Here is a 12046-nt window from a genome sequence, read left to right as displayed (position 1 = left end):
CGGGGTCTGCCCGAGCCTTCTGCCGCCCTCCCGGGCCTTCTGCCGCCCTCCTCGCCCGAGCCTTCTGCCGCCCTCCTCGCCCGAGCCTTCTGCCGCCCTCCTGGGCCTTCTGCCGCCCTCCTCGCCCGAGCCTTCTGCCGCCCTCCTCGCCCGAGCCTTCTGCCGCCCTCCCGCGCCTTCTGCCGCCCTCCCGAGCCCTGCCCCAATGCCTGAAGGCTGTTCGGGCAGGGGCACAGGCTGGCAGATGGAACCATGGAATTGCTACTGGAAACCGCTGTGATCTCGAGTTAAACCATGAACCCAGCACCACCGGGTTTCAGCGCCACACCAGGTTCCCGGGCAGCACATTAACACATCTTCTAAATCCTTCCAGGCATGCTGACTCAACCAGTCCTCAGGGCAGCCTACTCCAAAGATTGACAACCTTTCTGTGAAGAAATCTTTCCTAATATCCAACCTAAACCTCACCTAGAGCAACCTGAGGCTGTTTCCTCTCGTCCTTTTACTTGTTACCTGGGAGGAGACTGACCCCAGCCTCACTACAACGCCTCTTCAGGCAATTTTAGAGAAGGAGAAGGTCCCCCTGAGCCTTCTACTCTCCAGGCAGGAGTCCAGAGGAGTGGAGCTGTTTAACCTGAAGCTGTGGAGGTAGGAGAGCGGCCAGAGAGCTCTCTCAGCCATTGTGGCTGGTTGGCACACCTGTCACACCTCCTCCTCTTCCAAACACCTTGTTGCTTTCATCATTTTGTCTTTCTCCTGAGACAGACATTGTCCCATCCTGACCTCCTCTAGCCAGTGGAGATGAGAGAGTGGGGAGGTACAAGGAAGGGAGATGAGGAGTGAGAAACCACCAGGGCAGGGGGCAGGGGACAATTACAATATGTATTCTGGAGCCCAGAACAGATTTTGTGGCACTGGCTCTTCTTTGAGCTATAACATTGAATAGGACTGACAGAAAAAGTGTGTTCTCATAGAGATGTTATACCTTTCTCCTCTTCTTTGCAGCTCCAAACTCCACAATGTGCCACAGTTTTTGCTAAATAAAAGGCAAAAAAAGGTAAAAGTTATTTCCTCCTATGACCTTCACATGGCCCTGGTCCACGGGACCTGAGCAGATTTGTTCACCTGCTGTGGATGTTTCTCATGCTGGTTTCCTGGTGAAACCTGTGCACACAGAGAGGCAGAGCCTCTCCAGCTGCTGCTGCTCCTGTGATTGCACTGAGTGACCTGGCAGTGGGCTGGGGTCTTCCCCCCACCTCAGTGGGGTGGTGCCTCATCCTGCTGTGGCTGGCACTGGCAGGTGCTGACATGGAGCATGGCCACAGGACTGTGCTGCCACGTGTGGGAAAGCCCAGGCTGCTGGAATCTCACTGGCTGGAACTGAGATGCATGTGTCCAAGTTGTGTCAAAACAAAAAAATGCACAACTAGCATCTACATCATGCTCACTCACAAGATGAGAAATTCCTGCTCTTTGTGAAGCCAGTTGTCATCACTGAATCATGTGAGCTCTACTGAATTCCTGCCAGTGGCTCTAGGATTTCTACACAATTATTATTTTTGCAACACTGGCCTTCAGCTCCTTTTAACATGGGAAATGGGGTCAGAAAGAGGGAAAAGTTTATATTGAAAATAAAAGACACAGGTATTTCCTTATACTGCTGAAATGATTTATACATGATTTTAATGTGAAGGCAAAGTTTTCTTCAGAATACTTGTACAGACATCTCTAAAGTGTGGGGGTGTGCATACGTAGCCAAAACCTGAACAAAATCCCACTGCTCTTAGTCTCAGCTAGGCTTTTAGCAAGACTTAATAACACTAATGGTTGATCCCCTATAACATTTCTAGACAATACCTCTCCCTTCACACAGTCACAGTGTTTGAGGATGCTGGCTGGCTGACAGCTGCCATGGTCCCCTTTGGGCTGCTGGTGCCTTGTGAGAGCCAACCCCTTCTGAAGCCTGGGCCAAATGCTGGATGAATGTCATGTGTTATTGCCAGATGCAGGGCTGGGCATGGAGGTACCATCAGAAATCACCTCTCATGTTGTGAGCAAGGTGTTTGAAGCTGGTGGGCCATGTCCTGGTCTCTTTGCTGGGCTTTTATGACCCAGGGTTTTTATCACTGCTGAATCTTGTTTGGACATCCTCCTAGTTGGATGCAGCTATCACAGATCAATGGAGTTTAGGACTTGGTGTTACTTTGTCCACTTCAAAAATAAAGCTGAAATTTCAATCCCTTAATTTATACTCTTTTAACTCTACTGATATAATTGACACCCAATTTTTAGGGTTATAATAGGATACATTTATCTTGGAGACAATATGAGACTAAGGCACATATTTAAGTCAAGGTTGTTAAATTAACTGTCAATCTTTTATAACATAAAAGTACCACATTTGGTTAAAACTTTACTTACAGAAGAATCAGATGTGGTGTTAATTATAATAGTCCTCATACTTCTAAACTAAAGAAAAGACAGAGTTGATCTAGGGGGATGGATACACTGTTTAAAGAGAATGGGATGATATTTTGGAAAATGTTTTGGAAAGATTATGGCAGAAAAGATAAAACCCTCAATTTTTCAGACATGATCCTCTCTGTCCCATGGCATTCAACAGAGTTGGGCTTGCTTAAAGGAAGTCATCTAACTGTGGTAGGTTATTGGCCAAAGCACGTGGAGAGTACTACATCCTTAAACCATGGGAACTGAGCTGTAAGGAGTGCATGGTCACCAAGTAAAGCTATGGGGGCATCACAGACCCAGATTACCTGATAGATAAGTGTTTTTATCCTTCTCCAGGCAACCTGGCAAAAAAATCTGATCCTTGAGATGATAGTTGTAGAGATTTCCTGACCTATTCCACCTTCTTACCCCAGCTAATTTTAATGCCATCATCCCCAGATTTGAGCTTTTTTCTTCTTTCTTCACTGAGAGTTGATTTCCATGTGTCTCCAGACCATCCTGATGCACAGGAAATCCTTGTTCAGCAGCAGCCCTGTCATGTGTGAAGCTCACTAAACCTTCAGACAATTTGCCAACTGCTGGACCACTTTGTTGTCATCACCTTTGTTGCATTTTGTTCTCTCAATGGGTAATTTTTCCCTTGCAACTTGGAAAAGATCTCAACTGAGGCCAGAAAAAGGCATTTAGTAGGTTTTGTTTAGGGAATTATGTTTATATTCAGGATTTTCAATTCCTGAAGGACTCCTTGGAGCAACACTTACAACCAGAGACACAGGTGGGGTGATACCAGAGTCACTAGAGGCACCAAGGCAGTGGTGGGGACAGACAAACAGATAAAAATACTCTTCATCAGTTCTTTTAGGCACCACCTACAACTGCAGACATGTTTAAATTGCATCTGAACAACCAGAAACAAGGGAGGATTACAGGTGCCCGCTAAGGCTGTCTTTGTGCCCTTGCCATGTGACAGGTCTTGGCGTGCATCTGCACAGATTTTGACCTGTGGTCTGCAGGCTGTGACCTTACATCACCCATGGAAAAGCTGCAGCACCTTCTCACTGGCTCCAGAGCAGTCCTGAGAGAAACAATCCTGAAAGAGCTGATTGCAGTGTCATTGCAGTGTCAGCTGTGGGCACACCTTCATAATTCAATAAAAATGGGTGTTTAACCGAATGCCAGGCAGCAGGTGGGTTAGAAAAAAGGGTGATAGGCAATGAACACCGGCTTGGATCTTCCTGCTGTGATCTTGCTCTGCAAAATAAAGGCAGAGGAGGCATTAATCTCTTTCAGGTGCTTTCAGGCTTCTTCAAGTGAGGGAGCAGGGTTAAAGGAGGGCTGCACAGAGGTCTTGGGCACTGCTTCTGCCTGCTTCAAACACATCCCTCCCCCAGGCAGTTACTGCAATTGCTGGAGGGTTAATAACATCTCTTCAGTCCTCTTCTCACAAAACATTTGATGTATCCAGAAAATGGAGTTAACCATGTGGCTGCTTTTTGCAGGAGCTCCTCTCTCCTCCAGTTTTCCTGGAATTTCTTTTCTGTGGCTGGGAATCTTCTCCACTTCTGCCTCTGCATGTGTGCCTCGGGTGTGTGGCTGCCTTCTCTTCAGGGCTTTCTGCTCAACCATTCTCCCCCTGCCCAAGCTGCTCAGCTCTCTCATTACTCTGCCCCTAGTTCCCTTACATCTCCACTCCTTCCACACCCTTCTCCTGATGAATCTGATCCGTGTAAGTGTTATATAATGGATTTTTCCTGCCCTTGTCCTTTTGCTGCAGCTAGGAGCTGCTCTGGAAGATTATGCTTTGCCATTTGAAGGTGCTTTTCCAGTGTTTGTATCTTGCTACTGATACTAAGTTTTGTCTTTTTTGTGAAAAAGGCAGAATATCACTGAAAGACTGACTTGATGAACCATGTGAAACAGCCAGGAGAATAATAGTAATGTGATAAGCAACTGAACTGCTTTGTTTGGAAGTGGAAAGTGGAGGCTTTCACTATAAACAGACTAAAATTAATACATATGTTCTTCTAGTTTAAAAATTTGTAAGAAGGCCAGAAAGCTGTGAGGGTGTATGCTGGTCTTTACAATATAAATTATCTGATCCATTTTGATCTGTACTGACCAGCACACCCCCCTACCAATCTGCCTCCCTGAATGACTTAGATATTTCGGATTTAAAACCTGCCCTTGGGCTTATTCCAGATCATCAATTGCACAAGTCTCCTGTTGGCTTTGCTCTTGAAACTGGCCAGTCCATGGTACTAGAAGTAGTTGTTGAGCTCTGTTGTCTGGGTTAGGGTTAATCACAGCAGCTTGCTTCCTTTGGTGCTGAATCATCAAGGGGAAAAAATGTAAGCTTGGCAGTAAAATATGTATGTGCTGCATTGTAGATTTTCAAGCTTGCCTTTGCAAATTAAAACCAGAAGCGTATTTTATAGAGAGAGCTCAGAAAGCTTGAAATGGCTTTTCTCCTCTTCAATAAGTTATTTTATCCATAATCTTAAATAGAAGCTGTGCTACTGAAAGGACTTTTGTAGCTGTGGTGGAATAGTTAGAGTACAAAAATAAACATAAAAAATTGAAAAGGCTGTTCTGGGTCAGGAAGAAAAAGGTCCCTCTGTACCAACCTGTCGGTGGATGGGACTTTGAGAGGGGGTGACACTGTCTTCCTTTGAGCATGGGGAAACCTTTACACAAAAAAACCTAAAAAAAAAAATTTTAGATTCTTTCAAGCACAGAAGAAGCAGCAATTGAAGCCTGACAAGTGAATTGGGAGACCTGAGAAACTCTTTGTATATCAGCCCATGTCATTTCTCTTATGAAAATGAAGCAGGGAGTGCCTGAACTCTTCTGGCATTGCCAGAGCTTAGAGAAAACGAGCTGTCATGGGCAGGGATGGGGATTTTCTGGTGATTTCTCTGTGCAGAGACCCAGGCCAGTGGGTGCAAGGTTGCAGGAACAGACCGTACAGCCTGGAGCTGGCCTTGGAGAGCTTCCTGCTGCTGGCTCTCCAGGCAGGCAGGCTCTGGCCCAGCTACGTGTATCCACACTTATTTATGTAAGCACACATCCTGCAGAATTATCCTTGGCCCCTGCAGAGCTGCACCCTCCAAAACATATGTAAGCATTGGTGTTAGGAAACTTTGGGAAAGTCAAAACACCACATCAGCACACATATTTAAGGCTGGCTATAAAGCAAGGTTTGGTATAAACCAGACCTTTTCTCTCTTGATTTATGTATACTGACTCCTGATGACCTGAAATCTCAAGCTGTTTCAGTCCTGGCTGTTTACAGGATAGAGCTGTGGCTGATACCTGGGTCATACAGCAGCTTGCATGATGGGGAGAGGTGGCCAGAAGTTACATGAATGTCTTTAGTAAGAAGAGACAGAGAGAAAATGCCACAGTATGCTGCAATAGTGTGAGGCTTAAATCTAATTTTAGCTTAGATCTAGATTTAGGTTTAGATCCATGTCACTATAGGACACGAAACAAAACAACGCAGAGACTGGAATCTCCAAAGTAAAAAGAAGGATGTTTAATTTCTGACTCCAGCATTTATAGATTTTCAAAAGTGACAGTGGCTTGAAGGATGACAGTGCCGCCTCTCCAATGACACTCAACAAACCATCAGTCCATCAAATTTCTCCTCCTCCAGAAAAGAATGCAAAACAATAATTATTTAGAGAAAAGCATGTGAGAAAGTTCATTACAAGAATGTAAACATCAGAAGGCTTAGAAGAACTTAGAAGAACTTAGAAGAACAGGGTGACAGATCCAGGTTTAGGACCAAGCAGCAAGGAGCTGCTTTTGCTAATCAGTGAGCGAGTCTTGATAGCTTTGAGTTTGTAAGGGGCATCCTGGATCACAGGTCGTGGAAAAGCTTTACCCGCTAAGCAGGGGTGTTGCAGAATTACCTCTGCTTATTACATACTGAGATGAATGATTTCAGTTGCAATGGAAAAGATTTATATGGATTTGGTGCCTCATCTGAAAAATAGATTTATCCTCTTCAGTCAGCATTTTGTTAATGAGCATTAGCCATGTTGCTTAATAGATTTCTTCTCCCTATATAGATATGGTAAAAATATCAAAGTGTGGATGACATGTAGCACAGTCTGGAACCAGAGCTGTCTTTCCCTCTCCTGTGCTAACATCTCCTCCTGCTCACAAAAGGAGCCAGTCCTCAGGTGAACCCTGGGACAGCATATCAGTGGAATTTCACATCTCTTCCATCAGCAGTCCATCGCTTCCTGATGCCTCTCCTGGCCAGCTGGGCAGAAAGAGGCATCTGCTAAAGGCAGCAAGTCTGCTGCTGTTCAGGGAGCTGGGGCAGGGAGAGGCAGCACTACATCCAGACCCTGCCTGCTTCATTTTCCCTTTGTTTTCCTCTGCTTGCTCCAGTGTGTTGCCAGAACACCTTTTTGCTCCAGCTGAATAGGCAGAATTCTGAGATGCCATTGAGAACAGGGCTGTGCCACATCTCAAACTGATTGATGGGTAATAGCACTCCTGCACAGCAAAAGTGTTTGGGGAGACTGTGTGTGCCTCAGTTTCATTATTTGATCATTGCCGATCAGAGACAGAAACTATCAGGATATTTGTAGCTTGGTCCTGGAGCCAGCAGAGGGGGAAATGCCTCTTACCTTTGAGGAAATGTGAGCCGTTGTAGAAGAACCATTCACATTCCCCAAATACCCACAAAGAACTGCACCCAGCACATACAACCCTCTAGTCTAAAATAATAGCTACAATACATTAATTTTCTTCTCAAAAGAGGAAAAAAAAAAGGTGTCAAATATTTCTCATCTTTGTTACCTCAAGGTAACAAAGGGGATTCATTGCTAATAACCCTGGTGATAAATGGAGATAGTGTCACCCTCCTACTCTCCTCATTGGAATGTGGCTAAACTCAAGCCAGTCCTCTCCACACTACATTTTCCCCTCTGTAAGGAACGTTTTGCTGACTCTAGACTTATGTCCAAGGTTTCTCAAATGTGAGTGTGATGATGTTAGTATATAAGACCATCCAGATTCAGGGGGCAGTAACATCCAATTTTATCAGCAGGATTAATTGCTGGAGCTCTTACTAACAAGAGATCATTTCTTTCTCTCTCTCAACTGGCATTGTACAAAATGCTATTCCTTGATTATCCCCAGATGTAGCACTGTGTGCAGTATCTGGCTGAGATGAAGCTTTTTTAGAAATGCCTTGACCTTAATAACTAACTCACAGAGGGGATTGTGCCTAGCTAGGGGAAACAATGAAATCCTATAATGGATTCATCACTGTTGATGAACCAGGTATTATTTAATGCAATTATCATGATGTACTGAGCCAGGAAAGGAGTTTGTATGGATATAATTTTTTCTAGCTTGCTGCTTAACAGAACTTGTTGGTGTTGGGGATGGGCTACTTCTGCTAGTTCTGATGCCTCATTTATTTTATGAGGTAATGTGGCTCAATTACAATCTATAATATAGAACCAGACTGATTTCCAATTAAATGTCTCCCTCCAATATAAAATCCCAGGGTTAATTTTGTTCTCATTACAATGACTTTATTTTGGCTAAAGAGTGATCAACTCATTAGCAACACATATGCAGATGATTACGTTTAAACAAATATGCCAGGAGTAGAAGTTCAAACTCTTTAGCAGGAAAAAAGGAAAACATAATGACTTTGGTCTTGTGAGGATAAATCCTCAATTTACTGAGCAAGAAGCTGGGATGCCTGTCCCCCCAGTGAGAGCAAGAGGAAATAGCAACAGCAGAGATCCCCAATGCACCACAAGAAGGGTGAACCTGGTGGTGTTCAGGCTGGCAGAGTGATTTAGCTCCTAAGAGGCACTGGTGAAACCAACTCCAATACTTTGGCAGAGATAGGTTTCTTTAGCTGCCAGTATTGGAGAAGGACAGGACTGAATTATTGTCTACAGGAGCAAAAGAACCAATTGATGAGCAATTGATGGTCACCAAACCATGCTCCTTCAAAATCAAGAGAGCATTTATTTGACCTAGTAAACAGAAAGCAGAGATCTGTTGGCTCTTTGCAAACACAGTGTGAAGGAATGCACCAGGGAATGAGAGAGCTGCTTAAGCTAAAGGACAATGCTGGCACAACAACAATGGATATAAACTGGCCACAAATACTTTTAAACAGGAAATTAAAAGGCAATTTCTGGCCGTTAGAAGAGTGATCTTTTGGAAAAGCTTTCCTGTGAGAGTAGTTGGGGAGGGAAATAATTAACTTTAAGATATTATTAAAAGTGTGATAAAACCCAAGTGCTAGAGATACTATTAAGTAGGATGAAGAAGGAATAAAGTCCCCTCATATCTACCAAAGGCTGAATTGCTTTAGCAGGAAAGGTATCCACAGCATTATAAGGGACAAAAATATCTTTTAGAGGAAATTGATAAAACACCTTGATATTTATAGGACTCATATGGCCTTTTAGACTAACCAGATTAAAAAATACCTAGGTTTTGATTAGTGAAATTTCCTAAGCACCTAACTGTGTGTGGATGAAGGGCAATGGGGTTTCTCAACTCAGCCTATTCTGTGATTCTGTGATATGTGCCTGCTGGGAATATGTGCTGGTTCCTGATTGGTTCCTATGGCTGGTATGGCTCAGTCTGAGCTGCAGCAGATACCAGATCAGACAACTCCTAACACAAGGGAGGAACCATATGTACCCACTCTGTAATCATTTTTCTTTTCCTCTTTATTTACAGGTCAATGTCAAACTGTACAGAAAGGTATGAAGTGTCTTTCCTTGCTGTTCTTGGAGAACCTCAAAAAAATAAGTATTCCTTCATAATTTCCTGACAAGTATACTCATTTTGGTGCTACAGTGGGCTTTCTGACAAGAGAAATGTGCTCTTTCATGCATTGCTGTATTTTGCTGCTCTGACAACAGTGTTTCTTACCAGCCAGAATCATTACCAAGAGAAGGACACTCAAATGTAGACCCATTACTTTAACAGCCAGTAATTTTATGAAGAGATGTCTTTCTATTACTCTTTTCCACTTCTAAGTGGATTGAGGGTGTTATCAACACTTATCTTTCCTAAGACCTCCTAACCTGATTCATTAAAATGTATTGGGTTTATGAGAATATACATGTAATCATATTCTGGGTCTGTTTGCCTGTGAGATAAGCACCAGAATGACTTTTCATCTCTGGGCAATTTCAATCAAACTTCGTGGAGGGTCTGTAGTTTCAGAGATATTAAACTGTACAAATTTTGTGGGGCCAAGCAGAGAAAAGAGGTAACTTAGTGGTACATTCCCCACTAAAGAAGAAAACTTATAGGATCTCACACCTACTAAGGGAATCCATATGACTGTTCAAGGGCAGGGGAGAGAGTCATATCACAGATACACTTTTATTCATTTTCTCAGCAGCAAATTCCCACCTTTCTTAAAAATTCTCTGGTCAAATTCCTAAACTCAGTTTGTATCTCCAGAACCAAGCATGCTTCTCATCATCTTTCTATAAGTGGTTTTAAATGTGCAATTCAGTTTGCAAACTATTCCCAGCCTACTTGACACCTAAAGAAATAAGTTCACTTGAAATGGTATTTGTTATGTTCTCTTTGTCTACTCAGAATATCAGTGAAGAAAGTTATTTTTCCTGTGTTCATCTCCTTTTCACAGCAAAATGCGTGGATATTGCCCTGAGTTCTTGTACTGATGTTGCCTACACTCAAATGGTGTATCCCAACTTTCTGGATCAGAAGTCTCGAGAAGTGATTGAGTACAGCTCCGAGTACCTGCTCATCAGCGTGCTGCACAACCTGCTCCAGGGAGAATGCAACCCCGACCTGAGGCTCCTGGGCTGCTCAGTGCTGGCCCCACAGTGTGAAAAGGACAAAGTCATAAAGCCCTGCAGGCACGTCTGTGAAAACCTCAAAAAGAATTGCCTCCCTGCCTTTGATGCAATAGACATGGCCTGGCCCTACTTCTTAGACTGTGACCGCTTCTTTGCTGGGGAGGAAGAGGGGTGCTTCGACCCGCTGGCCAAGCTGAGAGGTGGGAAGGAAGTGGCGGAAGGAAGTGGCGGAAGGAAGTGGCGGAAGGAAGTGGCGGAAGGAAGTGGCGGAAGGAAGTGGCGGAAGGAAGTGGCGGAAGGAAGTGGCGGAAGGAAGGAAGGAAGGAAGGAAGGAAGGAAGGAAGGAAGGAAGGAAGGAAGGAAGGAAGGGTCTGCTGGCACACCTTGTCTGCATGGGGAGGGTCTCCTGACACTCAGCTTGACTTATCCATGGCACAAAATCTCTTCACTTGTCATCTCAGCCTGCTGTCTTTGCAGAGATCTGTAATGTGTCATTAATTTTGTTCAACCTCTTTTAAAGACTTAATTAAACTGTTCTGAAGAATTATCTATTTCTCCCCCTCATTTAAAAAGAGCATCACTAGACAGGCAGCTCAGAGCAAGGTATTTGGATGCATTTAGATGATCCCCATCCTGTGTGATAGCTGTCTATATATTTGAAGTATTTTATTTAAAAACTGAAACTTTAGTGCACTTATAAATCTATGACTGCCTGTCAAGCTTAACAGCTCATTAAAATATTCTCATTAATGATTCTCACAGATGTTTGTTTGGATGAAGATACAGATAGCTGAAGACAGATGAATCTCTTAAAAAAAAGATTCACCAAATTTAAAGCGAAAAATCTGTACAATTTGTTACTGAAATGAGCTAGCATGCCAAAGGTCAAATTTAACTGGAGATTGAACAAATATTTGTTAGTGTGCATATGCATTAGTAGGATTTAAAAAAAAACAATATGTCACAATAAAGTGTAGGATGTACTACATACATTTAAGGTTTTGATTGCAGCTTTATTTTCTATAATTCTTTTACTTATAAAGATAATTTGAAAAAAAATTACAATTTTTCTTACAATCCTCTGAGCACTATGGTTTTAAACATTCTAATGATTTTTCATTGTAGGAGAAGTAGATGCTGAGGAAGATTTGCCTTCAGACTTGCCAGCAACTTTTATTCAGTTCAAACACCACTCCTATTCCCAGATGGTGAGCACGCTGAAGAAGACTGCCTCGAGGTGCTCCCACATTGCCACCACTTACAGCATCGGCCGCAGCTTTGAGGGGAAGGATCTTTTTGTGATTGAGTTTTCAACCAAGCCCGGACACCACGAGCTGCGTGAGTTTGATCAGTGATGGGCAGGCTGCTGCAGGGGAGACCAGATTGTCCAAGTGAAAACAGGCCCTGTTACTGGGACATATCTCAAACTGTAAAAAGCATTGACTCCAAAACATTTCTCCTCCCTTGAGTTCCTGTGTTGCACTGATAGTTGATGATTCCTTGTAGCAATTACAACCCAGCAGCAATTTCTTACTGTTATGGGCTCTGTGCAGGACCATACTTGGTAATGCTGTACCTTGTATCACTGTATATGGTTGCAGTGATATCATTGTTATTTATTTGCACCCAATGCACAAATGTGGGATACATTGACTTGCCCTTCCTATCATCTATCACTTCCTCACTGTCCTTCACATCCTAAAATATACAAGTCTTCTGAGAAGGCCTCAGATAGAGAAGGACAT

At 43.4% G+C, this 12046-nt stretch overlaps 1 protein-coding gene across 2 annotated transcripts in view; it reads left to right on the top strand.

Moving 5' to 3' along the window:
* The window catches only part of CPZ (carboxypeptidase Z), a 34652-nt gene that overhangs the window by 3212 nt on the left and 19394 nt on the right, over positions 1-12046 (top strand). For both annotated transcript variants that reach the window (XM_031060097.1, XM_005424737.2), the window contains exons 2-4: positions 9202-9225; positions 10127-10501; positions 11427-11639. In XM_031060097.1, the coding sequence (XP_030915957.1) occupies positions 9202-9225; positions 10127-10501; positions 11427-11639 (612 nt within the window). The remainder of the gene's footprint in view (positions 1-9201; positions 9226-10126; positions 10502-11426; positions 11640-12046) is intronic.

The sequence above is a fragment of the Geospiza fortis genome, unplaced genomic scaffold, assembly GCF_000277835.1.
Source record: "Geospiza fortis unplaced genomic scaffold, GeoFor_1.0 scaffold147, whole genome shotgun sequence".
Lineage (NCBI taxonomy): Eukaryota > Metazoa > Chordata > Aves > Passeriformes > Thraupidae > Geospiza > Geospiza fortis.
Note: the sequence above shows the minus strand (reverse complement) of the source record. Positions and strands in the feature narration are given on the sequence as shown.